Here is an 18,745-nt window from a genome sequence, read left to right on the forward strand (position 1 = left end):
CACCTCCGTTCAGCAAGCAGGTGTGGGATATAAGAGTAACAAGGGGAATGTCGCACCATCCAGGTTTGGAGTGTCCTTGGGGTTACTGGCAAGCGGAATCTGTTCTTAAGCCCCTGGAATCTGGGAGAGTACTGTCTCTTTAAACATCCAAAATGGTCAAGCTGCTTGTAAACATTCAAAATGGCTGTGCCCTCCGGACAGGCAAAAGTCCACAGCTCACCCCACCCTCCTCTTAGCTGCTTCTCCTTTTATTCACCAGCCACCAGAGCAGTCCTCTATGCAGTCCCTGGCTAGCAGGGCTGATTTTTAGGTTAATTCTTAGGTCCTACCAGACTCAGCACTTTCCAAGCTGTCTGTGCTGTGCCATGCTGTCAGGATCGCTGCCAGACCGTAGCTCTGTATGTCCCCTTTCTTGGTGTTTTCATGCAAATTCTTCTGCTAGTTCAAACCCACCAGCCACTCCTCGGAAGGAAGGTTGGGCAATCCTACTTCCGAAGTGATAACTGCCTCAGAAACCCAAGGTGGGGTCACTAGGCATCGGGGCCGACTCGATGGCAAATAACAACAACAACATGAGAAAAAAAAAAATGTATTTCCTTTTCTCTGATAATGAAAATTATACATCTTGTCATCGTTCCCTCTGTACACTCACCAGGAAGCTCAGAATGTAATTTGATACTCAGTCCCAGCACCTACCTTCATGTCATAATTAGCATATGTCCTTGCTCTTCCATTCCAGGACCCTGATTTACTGCTTCCAATTTAAAAAAATACATATACTCATCCTTTTGTCAGACTGTCTCAAATCCTTTTGGAAAAAATCAACTAAATGATTATAACTTAAATCTCAACTTAAGGCCTTTTGCCCTTTACCACTATTCATATATTATAAAATTAAGAGACAATTTTAATAGAGGACTAAATTCATGTTAAGGTAACACCTTATAACAACTAATGTTTCTCAGCTTGTTTTCAATACTGAATAAAGACACAAGTGCCTTCTGATAAGAAAAGAAACCCACATAAGTATACACAGGCACCTGGAAGCACAAAAAGTGCAGCTTAGAAGACCAATAAGTGGCATATAGCTGCTATAAGCACTTAAGAAAATATTTTTATTTTTTTTTCACTCCCACAAAAAAAGAGACTGAATTTAATATCAAATACTGAGAAATATTTTTTAAAAAAATCATCAGCTATGGTAATTTTTAACTTATGAAATCAACATATATATGAGGCACATTGTTCAGGAAAAAAACAAGTAACTTTCTACAATGCCATTTATGCTTTAAGACAAGAAGATCTATTCACATTCCTTAAAATAGTATCCTGTGTTTAGTAACAATTGGCTGGTACACAGCAAAGATTTATTCCAAAAATAACAAAGTGCAGTGTGCCAGCAATACCATGTATGGGTCATAATATTCTATCACTATCTAGCAGGGCCAAAAGATATGGGGACCTGTGGATTTAAGGCCATCTGGGAAGAGGTGAGAAGGAATAAAAGTAGAAACACAAAGCTTACACTGGCTACACAGATCAAAAAAAAAAAAAAAACTTTCATACTTATCATTGTTCTCTATTTCCTATTTTCTAGTACTATAAATAATTTGTCTTATGTCTTATTTGGTTCTACCTGAGCTGTCTAATATGCTGCCACTAGCCACATGCAACTATTAAAATTAATTTAAATTTCATTTAATTTAAGTTCCTTAGTTTTGTAGAGTCATAATGAGTTGGAATCAACTTGATGGATGGCAACCAACAATAGCACATCTCACTAGCCTCATGTGAAGTCCCCAGTAGTCATATGTGGCAAGTGACTATCATCCTGAACAGAGCAAATACAAAACATTCCCATCATCACAGAAAGGTCTACTAAATAGTGTCAAGTTTTATAGTTTCTAAAAACACTGTATTATTAGTCTGATATCAAAATATATGATGAATTTTCTTTGAAAAATAATTTAGGAAAACACTAGATACATTTAAATAAAATTTCATTTAGAGTTAAGCATATTTAGAAGGTTTTTCTTTTCCTAAATCTTGAACTAGGAGCTCTGGTGGTATAGTGCCTAAGGCATTTGACTGCTAACCAGAAGGCTAATGGTTCAAACCCACCAGTCACTCCTCCGAAGGAAGATTGGGCGATCTACTTCCATAGTGATACCACGCTGGAAACCCAAGGAGGGGTCGCCATAAGTCAGATCCAACTCAACAGCAGTGAGTTTTTGTTTAAAGCTTGAATTAAATTTTAAAAAAAAACATGATAGGTCTGGATTGTAACCACACTATAATATTTTCCTAATATGAAGGTAGCATTTCACTTTATACACAGAGTATGTGTAGATTTACAGTCAATAAAGTAATATGTATAAATATTACACATTATATCTAAGGGACATTAGACAATAAATAAATAGGTTTTCCCATTTACTCTTTTCTTGTCTCATTTTTTTCTTTAATCAATACTTTTATAAGAAGAGAAAAACTATAGCATATGAAGTTTGAAGATGATAAGCAAAAGGGTCCTTTTCCTTCTAGTTAAATGAGAGTGAAGATATAATTATGCCCTTTCCTAAAGAACAGAACATTGGGCTCCAGGTCAATTCTAACACCAGAACTTTCTACCTCTCAACAGTAAACTTTAAAAAGTGGAGGAGTGTCATGAGTTGGATAAAAATTTTCTCCAAAAATAAAAACATCACATGCTGAAAAAAATGTGAACCACCATTTTTGGCCATTTTTTAATTTCATTTAGCTACTTATTTAAACTGCAAATCCTTTTTATTTTCTTTTGTGACTCCCTCACTTTAAAACACCTTAAGTTTTTTGGTGTTTTTTTTTTTTTTCCCCCAACTAGGAAAAAAAAAGTCGATTGGGATAAAGAAACATTAAAAATATCTTAAATGGTATGGTCCTCATGCGTCAGCCTGAGTTCATAACTGCCATAAATGCTATTTGGCAGGAGGCCACTTCCCAACAAAATTATAATATCATTTTGAGATATCTGAGAGCACATTATGAAAGTACGCTCAACTTCTGATAAAAACAGAAATACACTAAAGTGTTGGTAAATTCAGTGAAATGGAACATTCAACTGAAGTTTAACAGCTGTAAGTTTAAATTGATATTTAATAAAAGAAAAGTTACTTACTACATACATGAATGGAAGGAGCTCTGGTAGCATAGTGCCTAAGGCACTTGACTGCTAATCAGAAGGCTGGTGGTTCAAACCCACCAGCCATTCCTCAGAAGGAAGGCTGGGCAATCTACTTCCACAGAGATACCACCTCAGAAACTCAAGGAGGGGTCACTATGAGTCAGGTCCAACTCGACAACACATAACAACAACAACAACAAACATGAATGGAACTACATACACTTCTTGGATACTGCAGGGAATATAAGCAAAGCTCCTTGACAACAGAACACTTAACCACGGCTGCTGGAAGCTTCTGCAAACTGAGTGATGGCCTTCCACTTTGGCGGACATTGGGTAGAAAATAAACACTGGGAAAGAAGTTGGCATTTTATACATAGCACTGCATTTGTTAGAGATTGAAACGGATTTTGCTTAGTCACATGATATTAATTTTGGGCCCCCAAAATAAAACATGAATTTTTGTTTGCCATCTATGAGTATATGATCAATTAATTTTTAAGGCATTCTTATACAGTAAAACCTGTGAAAGGTAGAAACCTGTCAAAGAAGGAAAACTAAAATATTTTCCTCTAAAACAAGTGATAGTAAAGTGGTAAGAATGCACCCTATCAAAGGCAGAAAACCTGTGAGATCCAGAAAAACAAGGTAATCCCATCAAGTTCCAGCTCTCACAAGTCTCACTGTATAATGTCTGATTTTGCAAAATAAGGGAATGTCTACTATAAGACGAAAAAGTAGAAAGTGAAAAGAAACATTGCAAAAGCCTATTTCAAAGTCACAGTAACAGTAGTTATAATAAAATATTTTACATTTTAACCTTTATTTAGCACTTATATCAATGGGAGTCACTAATAGAATTAACTGAATGGCAGTGAGGTTGGCTTTTTATGAAGCACCTTCCATGGCATGAGAATTCTCACCAAGTCTTAAGCATGTGAATCATATTAAAATTGATCTTATAATTCAGCTGTTTTTCTCTCTGAATGGCTAGTCTCTGACTTTCTTTTCTTTCACCAATGATACCTTCATTTAGAGACCTTTTTTTATAGGTAAATATTGTTTTTTTCCCTTGTCATAAAAACTAAGGCTGTACACTCTAAGCTCAATTCTAATGACAGATCTTTCCCCAGTTCTAACTGGAATATTTCCTTCTTTGAGCTAAGTCTTCTACTGTTATTTCAAAAGTAAGAGGGATACTAATAATGGTGATGTTTATGACACATGAGAAACGTAATTAATGTCACTGAATTGTACACACAGAAATGGTTGAAATGACAACTGTTTTGTTATATATATATTTTATCATAATAAAAAGAAAATTAAGAGGGATACCCTGTTGAATCAGAAATCGAGTTCTGTGAGACTCTAAACACAAAAGCTGGTACAGCATTTTATCCTAGCATGGAAGATAAGGGTACACCATTAACACATCCCACTGGGAAAAGGTATGGAGGAGTAGTTGGTAAAATGTAATACAGGTTTCCATCACTATCCTAAAATAAGAGTGTTCCCACAAAACCTTTCATAAGCCAAAATGGTGTGAAGCAAAGAAGCAATTGCCGCTAATTTATATAGGAAAAATTTTTGAGTGGTCCCAAACCCAAAAATAACCTACCAAATCACACATAAAACCTGAAGTAACACTAACATATAGTGTTCACAGACACAGTTCAAAGCTATGGTGGCTTGATGCTGAGATGCTGAATGTGGTTCCCAGGGAAGGAGCTTGGTGATGCCATTCTCACTGGCCAGAGTACTCACTGCCTCTTTAACGGCTCACTACAAACAACATTGAACACTAGTTTTGTTTTTTGCTTTGTTGGGTAAAAGCAAAAATCCTCTTCAGATTTCTTTCAGTAAGTGAAAACAGGTACTAATGTAGGTCTTTCATAAAAGCAAAGTAGCATAAAGCAAACTTTTAGAAAGTGAGGAGTACCTATATGTGTTAGATTGGGTTACAGCTCCAACTATCACACTATACTTCCTTGCTCCTTACTAAATCATCAGATCTCCTTAAGGCCTCTGGCTTACTGCCTTTAAGCCAAGATATGCCTCCATGCATTTCAACACTGTCCTTTGTGACACTAGAATAGTCAAAAATGGTGTTTGCTTAGTAAAAGGCCAGTTGAAGTAAAGTCAGCACATCCTACTTGCTCAATGTTTCAGTTCCATTTCTCTCAGTGGTTACTTACAGATCTTATAGAGACTTACCACTATAATTACAGAGAATGGAGACTAATAGTAAAATGTCAAGATTAAATTCTCCAAGTTGGTTCCCACTGTTTCATTTCCCTCAGCCTCAGAACTTAACTGAGAGTTTGGCCGTCTCTTCATGCTGGCTGACATTTAGATGTGTTTTTAAAATTAACAGCAAAAGAAACAAATCTTACCACCCACTAATCCCACAAATTTATAGGATTTTTTTTAAGTCAAACAGACTGTTCATGCTATAAAAGTCAATCAAGAAACATGATCTAAAAATAGAACTTTAATTTCAAATATTCCTGTATTCAACAAGAATTTTAAGTCTTTCCACTCCCCATCATTAAACAGCATATTCAGAAATATAATTTCAGAAAAAGGAAAAAAAAAATGACCTTGAATTCTTTGCCTATTTGCTAGCAAGGAACCTCACCCCTAAGCCCCTGCACTGAACCACTCTCTAACCCCCACCACTGAGGGGCCATGCTGGCAGGAAGGCAGAATTTCAGAGCCCATGAAATGAGTAAGGGCAGGATCTTATGCAAATGTTCCCAACCTACTCCAGCCAGCCGGCTAGTTGAGGCCATAAATTACTCTCTTGGTAATACTAAAGGAACTCTGGTGGTACAAACTGGTGGTACATTTGACTGCTAACCAGAAGGCTGGCAGTTCAAACCCACCAGGTGCTCTACAGAAAGAAGAAGAGGGCAATCTACTTCCATAAAGATTTACCTCCTCAGAAACCCACTGGGGGTCACTATAAGCTGGAATTGACTCAATGGCAGTGCTTTTGGTTTGGTTTTGATGATTGATTTTGGTGATAATGCTAGAATACCTCACATTCAAAAACGTCTTAATGAGGTTTCCCAACATCTGACTTCTACCTTGCCTCTTTGGGTAAAAGCAAAAATCCTCTTCAGATTTGTATTTTCCAACTCTTTTTGCCTATAGTAAGAACAAGCAAACAAACAAAAAACCTCTCAGGATTAATATATCTTGCTTATAACTTAAAATGTTGTTATTTTCTTTTACCCAATTAGGGCTAAAGCTTTGGAATTCTGAAATGTGGTACAGAATTATTTGGAATTAAATTAAACATAGAGAGAGATACAGGAGGTTATGAAAATATACTTTAAAGTGGATCAGAAATATTATGCTATTCATTAAAAGCAAAAACCACACCTGTCATCAATGAACTGATTCCGACTAGTGCCAACCCTACGTGTACAGAACAGAACTGTGCTCCATAAGATTGTCAAAGCTGTGATCTTTCAGAAGAAGATCATCAGGCCTTTCTTCCAAGACACCTCTGGGTGGGCTCAAATCCAAACCTTGCAATTAGTAGCTGAGAGCATAACCAACTGTGCCATCCAGGGATTCCATGCTTTTCATTAAGAAGCATCAGAATAGCATGTTTTCTTCCATTAAAGATCTTGATGACAGTTTTGCTTCAATTATTAAAATAAGGTATAAAGAAATGTCTTATACTCTTAACTGATACATTGACTCTCATTGGCTAATCCAAACCAAGAAAAAAGCGACAGGGATGATGAGAGCCCATCTGTACATACATTGACTTTTAAACAGTGCCAATTTAATGGTATTTCACCAATTTCCTTTAAATTTCCCATCACCACCACCCTCAGTGCTATGCTCCCAATCCCTAAAAGGTTCTCCTATGTCCCACACACACACACCACCAACTAAGTGAAAGAAAACAAAACAAAACCTCCCTCCTGTTGTTGTTATGTGCCATCGAGTCAGACCCAACTCATAGCAACCCTTCCTTGCATTTCCAAGGCGGTATCTCTATGGAAGTAGATTGCCCAAACTTCCTTCCAAGGAGTGGCTGGTGGGTTTGAACCACCAGCCTTCTTGTTAGCAGTCAAGTACCTTAAGCACTACGCTATCAGACCTCCTAAACCTCCCTCCTGTTGTTGTTGTTATGAGCCCTCGAGTCAGACCAGACTCATAGCGACCCCTCTTTGGGTTTCTGAGGCACTAGCACTACTGAAGTAGATTGCCCAACCTTCCTTCCGAGGACCCTCCCTCCTAGTGATGCACTATTACCTACTAAAGTTTTGAAGGCCAATGAACAAGTACATGTTTGCTATTGACTCCCTTCAGCTATAAAAGAGTTGAATTCACCAACAAAAGAACCAGGGCAAGTGGTTGCTGACAGAACAACAAATGTATAACTCAACTACAGAGAATGGAAACTAATAGTAAGATGTCAAGATTGAGTATTTTTTTTTTTTTTTTACTATGCCAGTGGTCAATTTATTAATTATCAACTCCAAATTCATTGTCTGTCCTACAAAAATGGATCTCAGCCCTTTATTTATATTTTTCCTTCGTCTGTTAGCATAATATTAACCATTATCAATATAGGGTGCTGGACAGACATTACAGAAGAAAGGGATTTTGCTTCCTGTTTCAGATATGCTCCATGGGCAGCTTCTCTGGTGTCCAACTCCTGTAGTGCAAGTGTTCATCACAACAGGTTCCTCAGTGCATGGAGAACCTTATACTACAGAGAATGGAAACTAATAGTAAGATGTCAAGATTAAGGTAAATTTTCCAAGTTCCCACAATGCTTTTTTCCCTATTGTCCCCCTGACCTACTTCCCAATTCTCCTTCCCAATCAACTATCCTTCTGTATCGTCACAGACTACCCTTCTGAGTGACTGAAGGAAGAAAAAAGCAGCAAAGAAAAAGAAAGAGGGCCATGTTTATTCATAAAACTAAAGGCCTTCTCCCTTACCCTTGGAGAGCCAATTTCATGAACCTTCAAATAATTCTATTAGCGATTTTAAAAGACAGAGACATTCTGAGTTAAATAAATAAATAAATACTGAAAGTATTCAAACATCTTAACTAAATCAAGAAAACACATGCAATCCCCCTTTTTTTTAGAGAAACAGTATTTTTTTTTTTTTTTTTTAATGGCAGGACAGCAGAAGAAACCACTCAGTCAGACCTTCTATGAAATCTCACTTCCATAACCTTTCTTTCCATGAACTGATTCTGATCACATACACACAGATACACAACACTGCATTTATGGATGACCTAAAAAATGTTACTACTCTCCCAACCTTACAACAAGGGTAGCTAACACCTGCCTTCGAGGGTGACTGTCATCGTTAGACAAAACAATTTGAAGTTTATTTATGTGTTTAAAACAAAATTTTTTTACACCATGACTTGTTTTAAAAAATATTTGAATCAAGAATCAACTGATATCCATAAGTGACGTAAACAGTTATGTAACAGTTAAGCTGTTAACAAAAAGTTGGGGTCTCAAGCCTACCCAGAGGCACCTTAGAAGAAAGACTTGGTGATCTACTTCCAAAAAATCAGCCACTGACACCCTGTGGAGCACAGATCTACTCTGAGACATGCTGAGAGTAAGAGTTGACTTGAGAACAACTAGGTTTTTGTTTTGTTTTGTTTTAGATATAGAAAGAGTCTAGCACTGTTCTGTTCAATATGGTTACAACAGTCACATATGGCTACTGAGTATGTGAAATGCTGCCAATCTGAACTGAGATGAATTCTAAGTGTAAAATACACACCATATTTCAAACCCTTATGTAAAAATATATCATTAATAATTTTTTTACTGACTACATGTTGGAATAACATTTTGGATATGTTGAGTTAATTAAACAGATTATTAAAGTTAATTTCAACTGTTTTTTTGCTTTTAACGTGGCTTTTAGAAAATGTAAAATAATAGTATGTGTTTCATATCTGTGGTTCTCATTATTTGCCCCAGACAGTGCTGATCTAGCACACATTAGGTACACAAAGAAATGGTAGCCAGAATACCAAAATTCCCTATTCATTTTAGTGAAGGCAGGCCCTTATGTCTTCCCACCTTCACCACACCACCAATCTCCATCCTTAATATACTGCTTGGCACAGAGCAGGCATTTAATCCCTATTTCTTCAGCATAGCTGAATGAAAGCAACTAAGATAGATGGTTTAAATGCATTATCTAAATAAACGTAGCTGCTTAAAACTTAAGAAAATTTATTTGCTACTTGGGACACTACAGAGTAAACCCTAAGATCCAGGCTATGAAAGAAAATTAAAAAAATTTAATTCTTATTACTGATAATACTTTTGAGAGTCTCCAAAAACATATTTCTTCACAAAATAAAGTCTGTCTGAAGGCCAGGCTGTCACACACTAAGTGGCACATCATGCCTTCAGATTTTATGGGCAAGGATGGGCACTGTAGAGATAGATGCTTGTAGTGGTTGTCAGCTGAGCACCTAACTGTTGCACTACCAGGGCTCCTTAACTCTCAATCTTGGTGGTCCTTTAAAAAATGTTTCTACTGCTATTCTCCTTTATAATGACTATATGTCAAGACCAAATTAATGAAAAGGGCACAGATGTATCCAAAACATACTTATACTAAGAACATAATGCTGCAGACACTAAAAATTCCAACAGAAATTTCTAACCTGAAAGTTGATTCAGGAACCACAGTGTTAAGTTATTCAAAAACTTGGGGATCTGGCTGTTACTGAAATGGCAGTCCATCTACTAAGTCTGTTTTAGGACAAAAGAGTGTTCTGTGCTTTCCTTTTGCATTGTCCTCATCTGTGTCCACAGTGCCTGGTAAATGCTGGACTGCTTGTCCCACCTACTCTCCACCCTCCAAGTGCAGCCATAGGCCCTGAGGAAGCCCAACAGGGCCCATATGAACTCCTTGCCATAACCTACACAGTCCTTGAAATCTGCATCTTTCTCCCTTCTATGCCCTATACCCACAACATCCCAACAATATTGAGAGCCACCAAAGACCAATGAGCTCACTCTCATCTTTGCACTTAATGTTTCCTAAGACCTTAAACTCTTTCCCTCCCTCTCTACTCATCCTTTTCTCAACTCACACTGATCCTTCACATCTCGGCAAAAATTTTGCTTCCCCCAGAAAATCCTCCCAGACCCCAGCCACTAAACTCACCCTAAGCACACAGGGTGAATCTCTGTGAGGCACTTCTCATTCATTACCCCTCCCCCAGCAAGATCTTCTCTTTCTCCCAATGAACAGGCTATAGGGAGCCTGGGCATGTGATAAATGCTGAAGCTCAAGAAATGAAGTCAAAACTCTGACAATATTTTAACACTGAAAGAAATGATTAAAATTATGCTTTAAATTTTGCAACAGACAATTCTGAACACATCTGCTGGATGAGAATGTATCATTTTCAAGTCCCCACTACATGTCCCATAGCAGGTTAAGTACTCAAGGGACATTACTGCTAAGCTTGCTATCTCTCTAACAAGGAAGGTAGATGAACTCTCACTGCAGAGATAACGAAACGGAGACCCTGAGGTTAAGTAACCTGCCCAAGGTCACAGGGTTAGTCATCAGTTAGGGGTGCTTGTGTTCAAAATCTCAATATTCCAAAGCCCTAACTCCTTCCTTTATACCAATGTTATTAAGATGTTATGTGCATTTTCATAATCATTCTCTCCCTGTGTAGAGTGGATTTTTCCAGAAGCTCGTGACTTGCAAGTGCATACTACACGCAGAAGCAGATATGAGAATCCAACATTTGTGACCGTGTGACATAATCCCACTAATTTTTTTGCTTTTGGCAGTTACTTTTCATTTGAAAAATGTTATCTACAGTAACATATTTATTATTGCTATTTTAAAATTATTATTAAATGTTATATTAAATAAATACCTTAAACTTCCCTCAATTTTAATTTCAAAGTCAGTAAATATCAATGTATACAAGCCACAAAAGAAAAGTTCAAGTTCTGCTTTTAAAAGTGTAAAAGGGCCGATCAAAAAGCTAGAGAACTGTTCTAATCAGCTATTAAAAATAAAGAAAATCAAAGGATTTTTCCCTATAAATTTCATCAAATAATCAGGATAATCTAGAGCTTCCAGGAAAGAACGTGCCCACACACCAATACATATAATTCTGTACATTTTGAATGAGGAACTTTGGGCTTTTTTATTCTCATATTTTCCTTTGTTGACTCTTCAGTGTAAGTTAAACTTATTTTTAAAGACTCATAAATGTGTTATACAATGTAGAAAACTTCTGTCCACATCATGGCCCTCAAGACCAGAAGAACTAGATGGTGGCTGGCTACCAATGCCAACCACTCAGGAAAGGATCAAATCTGGAGATCCTGGATAGAGTGGGAGGGAAAATGTGGAACAAAATCCAAAAACTCAATAATGACCAGAATTATTGGTCAGATGGAGTCTGATGAGACCCCCAATACATTCTCTGCCTGGAATAAAAGTCACTCCCAGGGGCTGGCTCTCAGCCCAATCATTAACAATATGTACATGCAGACCACTCAACCTAGGATGAAGAGCAATAGATCTTTGAGCAATAGACCACAGGGCACCAGAGGGGCAACATTCACACTGAGGAAATGCAGGACAAACAGGAATGCATAACTGTGAGGGGCACAGGGGGAGGGTTACTGGACAGGGAGGGGAGGAGACTGGGTTAGGGTTGGGCATGGTAAATGGGGAGTGAAACTAAATGTACACGTAATGTTGAATGTAAAACAAACTAAAAAAAAAAAGGCATATGAGTTGAACATTTACCTTAGGTACATACACTCCTTGAAGAGATCAATCATGAAAGAATAGAAGGGTTATGTATGCACAGGTGGCAGGAGTACATAGGAGGGAAGAACACAGGGAAGAGGTAACTATGGGGAGGAAGTGAGAGGGGAGCTACTGCACTGTGGGAAATTGCAGTCAATGTCATGAAACAAAATGTGTATGAACTGCTGTATAGAAAATGAATTTGTTCTGTAAACTTTCACCCAAATCACAATAAAAATTTAGGGGGGAAAAAAAAAAAAGTCTGTCCAGATCTTTCAATACTTAAAGTGCATAACTTTTATTTATTAAAAAGTGAAACACTCAAGAGAAGTAGGGAATCAACAAGCCTATCATGAATGTGGTCATTATTATGCAAATGGCACCAATATTTCAACCTAATTTAGTAAGCTTCCCTGTGACACAGCACGGTTTTGAAAATATCATAGATGAAATGCAAAATGACTGTAGAAGTTCTAAAGCAAAACCTAATTAGAGAAGCTGGCTAGAGCAGAATGTGCTAAAAGAGAGGTAATATTTGCACAAATTAAACTTAATATTTCCTAACTAAGGTAGTATTTCATAATATTTAACTTCTTCCTTAAAAAATAAAATTAATATTACAAAAAAATCTGCATGTAAAATGATATAATTATGAAGCAAGGTTTGGATTTCTAGAGATCCGAAAGTAAACCCTAGAGGAGAATTAACTTATCTACCTACCATAGGCTGGATGTGACATGAGGCACTTGGTGCATATTATTCCACTTAATCTCAACTTCTTTCAAGATGGGAGTTCTTTTCTGCTTTACTGATGGAAGAAGTTGAGGTTCAGAGCACAATTTAAGTGGCCCATGGTCACCAAGCTACTAGTAGTGGTCGAGCCACTATTCAAACACTTTTCTGACTTTAAATTCTATGCTATCATCAAGATATTATACTACTTCTCAATACTATTGAGTGCTTTGAAACCCAAAGAAAATGCAAAGTTACGCAGAAATAAGAAAGCAAATGGTGTGAGCAAAATTCATCATCTGAAATGTCTGTTGAAATACTTATACCTCAGAACAGCTGGGAGTAGCTCAGCAATTCTCCTCCAGGGATCAGACTGGGATCCCAGGGAGTCTCCTTCAAGATGCCTCACCCTTGAGTCAGGAAGACACCAATTCCCCTGAGATATGCTGGGACAGGGAGAAGTCTGAGAGCCACTATGCTAAAATGACCCCTTATTTAAGAAACTGTCCAGGAAATAAAGGAAAAGAATAATTGCTGGAAACAAGTCATTTCTACACTAGCACTCACCCAGGTCTGCTAGCCTCAAAACCAAACTCACTGCCATCCAGTAGTCAATCCTGACTCACAGCACCCCTCTTTGGGTTTTCAAGGTGTTACCTCTATGGAAGGAGCTCGGGTGGCATAGTATGTGTAAGGCATTTGACTGCTAACCAGAAAGCTGGCAGTTCAAACCCACCAGCTACTCTGCGGAAGGAAGACTGGGCAATCTACTTCCATAGTGATAATTCCTCAGAAACCCAAGGAGGGGTTGCTATGAGTCGGATCCAACTCGACAGCAGTGACTTTGGTTTTTGGTTTGGATCTCTATGAAGTAGATAGCTCAATCTTCCTTCCAAGGAGCAGCTGGTGGGTTTAAACCACCAGCCTTCTGGTTAGCAGTCAAATGCCTTAGGCACTACACCACCAGAGCTGTTTACTGGACTCAAGGACAGTACTTTTGGTCCTTTTTGAGGCAGGGCTTTTTGCCTTGAGTATAAAAATAAATAAATAAATAACTGCATTTTATCTGTTTTATCTTGGCCCTTACTTTGTCCTTGTTTTTCCCCAGGCTTAACAGCATCTTGTCAGACTGCTTTTAACGTGCCCCTTTCACACTGTCCTCTGTGCCCAGAGTTCCATCCCATCTGGCTGCTACAGGTTAGATCCTGTCAGTGAGTGACCACACAGGGGAGTCAGGAGGCAGAAGAGGCAAGGAGTTGAGTGCAAGGGCAGGGGCAGCTTCCACTGCCTTTGGGGCTCTCCAGGGAATCACCTCATGCCCTGCTACTCCGGAAGGCTTCCATTTGCTCCAGGTCTGAGGAGGCCCCTGACTTCCATTCCCACAGCACCGCCAATGCTCTCAGTCATAAATGTACCTTCCCTCCACCCCAGAACAGCAGCTTCCTCACCAAACCCTTTTACATTCACACTGCTTCAGTCCTTTCTGTTACTATGATCCCAGCCCTGGTCTAAACTGTGGTCTCCAGCCTGGATGGAGGCTCATACTTCACCTTTCTGGTTCCCCATCCATTCTGCACACTGTCTAGCCAATATCAATGGCTCCTCACTTATGTCCAAATTCATTAAAACAGAACTCAAGGCCTCTATAATCTAGCCCTACTTGAAACCCCTGTTCTCCTCACCTACACCCTGCAACAAGCTCTACTTCACATGCCCTCGTTTGACAAACTATCCCCCAACCTGCAATGTCATCCTTGATTCACTTTCCCTAAGTCTCAGACAAACCCCAAGGAACCTAACCCACAGGCCTTTCCTCTCTCTGACATTTGTCACATAATCATGCATGGTCTTTTACTCTGCTGCACATTTTCACATATTGCTCATGTGTCCCCAGACTGATGACAAGTTCATTAATAGCAAGCGCTTTGCCTTACACCTCTGAAAATCACCTACTGTGCCATCTAAAAACAGACCTGCAACAATAGTGGACAATCAATATTTATTTCTGAATAGCATTCAGAATAATCTGTATACACAGATAGTAATTTATTTTTACGTGGCCTATAGCATGAAAAGGAGCTCTGGTAGCATAGTGCCTAAGGCACTTGACTGCTAACCAGAAGGCTGGCGGTTCAAACCCATCAGCCACTCCTCGGAAGGAAGATGGGGCAATCTACTTCCGTAGTGATACTGCCTCGAAAACCCAAGGAGGGGTCGCTTGCTATAAGTCGGGTCCGACTGGATGGCACATAACAACAACAACAACATAGCATGAAAACCAAGATTTATGACAGAAAGATGTCTTTGGGAATACCTGTTATGGGTTGAACTCTACGTTCCTAAAAGATATGCTAAAGTCCTAATACCTGCTGCCTATGAGTTTGACTTTACTTGGAAGTAGGGTCTTTGCAGATATCTTAATTAAATTAACATGGATTCTAATCTGAGTAATATATTTATAAGACAAAGACAGAGGGAAGACACCATATGAAGGCATAGACTGGAGTTATGTTGCCATAAGCCAATGATGACCTGGGGCCATCAGAAGCTAAAAGAAACAAGGAAGGACCGTGTCCTAGAGCCTTCAGAAAGAACTTGACCCTGGAGACACCCTGGGTTCAGACTTCTGGTCTCTACAACTTTGAGAGAATACATTTCTATTGTTATAAGAATACTTTCTGTTATTACCCACTTTGTGGGAATTTGTTATGGCAGTCCTAGAAAACTAATGTAATACCAAAGCTTAAAACTTCAATCTGTTTTCTTACCACTTCTGTAGGATAACGAAAATCACATTTCAACACACACACACAAAAAAAGGAAAACTAACCAAATCTCTTTGAAACCAAATACATTCTGTGGATTATTGTTTATGGTGATTTTCTACAGTTTGCAATTTAAGTTTACACTAGCATTCAACAGTTGGCTAAATAAATATTATAAAAGTACAAATTCTGCAGCTTCCAAAGGAAAAGCATAACAAAAAGGGGGAAGAGGGACCACTACTAACATAAAATTTTGCTGGAAACCAAGATTCAGTATATTTTTAAAACAGAGAGGAAGAGAGAATGAAGAAGAAGGGGACAAAACATTTGCCTGATAAGCTTTGGTCCCATATTCTTTCCCTGTTGGCAGGACAAAGCAATTTGGGAACAGGGACCAAGCCTTAGTTGTATCCAGCCATGTATCCTTATTACCCAGCACAATTCCTCGTACAGAGGACACAACAATTTCTGAATAAATGCATAAATGCATGAGTAATAAATAATAACAATAAAATAATAACAGAAAAAAATGAGATTTGGGGGCAGCTTACAAGATAAAAATTAAGACACTCATAATAAAAAAGATTTTCACATTTAAAGAAAATTTGAATCAGTATATTAAATGCATTCAATGGTGTATTTACATAAAGACAGGATGCAACTCTGCTTACCTGATGCACAGGCACTTTCTGTGGGGTGTTCTGGGGTGAGGGGTGGAGCTGTGCCCACGGCTGGTGGTGAGGGTGCGGTGGGGGTGAAGACTGGTGGTGTACCCCTGGGTGGGGCTGCATTGGAGGGCAGGTTGGCAGCTGCTGGAAGGATGGCTGCTGGCCAGGATGCTGCTGGCCAGGAAGCAGTCGCTCCTGTATTGCTTGTGGGTCAGCAAGGCCAACGCCAGGACAACCATTTGGTCTCATGTGCCCGGTCAACTCCCTCGGTGCTGAGGACATGCCCATAAACGGACGAGACTGCTGCAGATTTCTGGGGCCCATATTCCTCTGTCCAATTCCCATGGCCCCCGGGGGCTGGTGAGATGGCTGAGGGTGGGGTATATTTGGATAACTGCCAACTTCCATGGGCATCCCAGCACTTCCAGGCCTGACTTGCGGTGGAGGCGTGCCTGCTGGGTTACTCATTGCTTTCATGGGTGACATGGGAGGTGGAGAGGCATAAGTTCCCTGAGGCTGTGAAGGATGCATAGTTTGTGTGTTCATTTGGTTAAGTGAGCCGCTGGGGTGGATGGGCTGCTGGTGCATTAGTCCTTGACCACTGTTTGATGGAAATCCTACAGCATTGGGGTATCTTGGTACGGACTGATTCATTGGGGTATTATTCGTAAGGCCTAAATTTTGATTCATCCCTGTATTGTTAACTAATCCCTGATTTAGGTTACTGTAAGGATATCGAGAATACTGCCCTGAGTTGTTTATAGTAGGTGAGGGGACTGTCTGGCTCCGAGAACTAAAGTTAAGGGTTTGTGGCCTAACAGTCCCTTGTTGAGGAGGATTAGGGGAGAATCTGGGACTGTGGGCAACAGATTCTCCATGGAGAGCAGTAGGGGGGTGGTGATGGAACTGCTGCACTGAGTGACGCAGGGACGGTGCCATGCTGGGGCTCTGCTGGGGCACATGGGACAAGTGGCCAGGTCCTGAGGTGGCAATGAAAGGATTTCCCTGATTGAGGCCCTCTTGGCCTTGGGAAAACTGGCTCATCCTCTGCTGTGGCTGACTGTGCTGCTGCATCGAGAAGTCCCCACGTGCCATATAGCTCCCCATCTGCTGCATGTGCGGAGGGTGGCCCTGACTGGGGGGGCCTGATGGAGCCGGCTGGGGTGGGGGCGGCTGCTGCTGCTGCTGGTAGGGGGCTCGTATCTGATCTGGTACCTGAACAGCCCGTGGTCCCCACATAGAGCCACTGTCCACGAAAGATTGCCCATGCCTTTCATTCTGCAGGCCAGGGTAGACGCCCATCTGGCTGCTGCCACTGCCACCGTGAGGGACCTGAGGAACGGGAGGGGTGTGATACTGTGAGTGAGGAGACGCGAGTCCATTCCCAGGGGCACTACTCATCATTCTGTTCGGCTGATCCATCAGATGCATCTTTTGTTGTTCATACTGATTATAGTGATCGAAATGGGTCAACTTGGTTTGATTTTGATTAGTAGAGGGATGATGAAGGGACGACTGCAGAGAAGCAAAGCCTTGGTCTATTGGCATCTGTTGGCCCATGGGGTTGACTGGATTTTCAGGGTAACCACACTCTCCAAGGCCTTCAAGGCCCTCACTGAAAATATTCCCATCCTCGCCAAAAAGACTCATCATTCCTGGATCCGCCATCTTCTTCTAACACACGGCTCCTCCAAACTTCAGCTAGGGAGCTTTTCTGTGCTTCACTTCACTGAGGTGTCTGTCCTCAAAGCCTATAATCCTTAACTAATCTTCTTCATGTCATTCCATATTTCCTTAATTCTCTTGGACCCTGCAGTGTCAGGCAAAGTCTGGATATAAGTCCTAGAAAGGAGTGGAAGGTGGGGAGGAGGAAGGAAGAAAACAAAGAATTAGGAACATGTGATTAAACTCCCCCCCCCGTCCCCCCCCTCCCCGCCAGCATTTTACACATGTGAATTTGGTATCCACCAGACAATACTAATCTAGGCCCCTCGCTGAGCAGTATTTTATAAATCTAGTTCACTTTAAGAGAAACTCATTAGATCCTACCAGAAGCATTATTATGATCGGTTACTTAGAAAGCAAGCAAAACACTAATCTTAACCTTAAATTAATGTATTCACTACACTTCCTAGCATTCCATTCTTGGATAGAACAGAACAAAAGAACACAACATGAAGCAGCAGCAGCTGCCACAGCAGGCAAGCAGATGTATGAATATAGCCAAGCAGCCCATCTGCTGAACTAAAGCCCTAGAAATGCTCTGGTTACCAACAGCACATCCTTAACCTTATTCCCCCAAGCAGTGTAATCAGATGAGCAGTAGCAACACTGAGGGCTGTGAGAAGCTCAACTTAGTTAAACTGACAAGAGAATTATATAAATATCAAAATCAGTCACTTCATCCAAATTAGATATTTCCAGCCAACATTCAACTATGTACAGAGACATTTATGGGGAACATGTCCACAGTGATGTTGGAAAGCAAAAGCTGGAGAACAGTATAATTAATTCAGTTTCATTAGGTTTAATGGCAGGAATATAGAAGATTGAGAAAGAGACTAAAAGAAAATTCTATAGGCATAACAGTCTACAGGCGGCCCAAA

At 39.9% G+C, this 18,745-nt stretch overlaps 1 protein-coding gene across 1 annotated transcript in view; it reads right to left on the bottom strand.

The window, feature by feature from the left end:
- The window catches only part of CHD7 (chromodomain helicase DNA binding protein 7), a 171,813-nt gene extending 154,006 nt beyond the window's left edge, over positions 1–17,807 (bottom strand). Inside the window, exon 1 of the mRNA XM_007939476.2 lies at positions 16,143–17,807. Within this exon, the coding sequence (XP_007937667.1) occupies positions 16,143–17,807 (1,665 nt within the window). The remainder of the gene's footprint in view (positions 1–16,142) is intronic.
- Between the last annotated feature and the right edge of the window lie 938 nt (positions 17,808–18,745).

This window comes from Orycteropus afer, unplaced genomic scaffold (assembly GCF_000298275.1).
Source record: "Orycteropus afer afer isolate SDZICR_OR568_19922 unplaced genomic scaffold, OryAfe1.0 scaffold00060, whole genome shotgun sequence".
NCBI lineage: Eukaryota > Metazoa > Chordata > Mammalia > Tubulidentata > Orycteropodidae > Orycteropus > Orycteropus afer.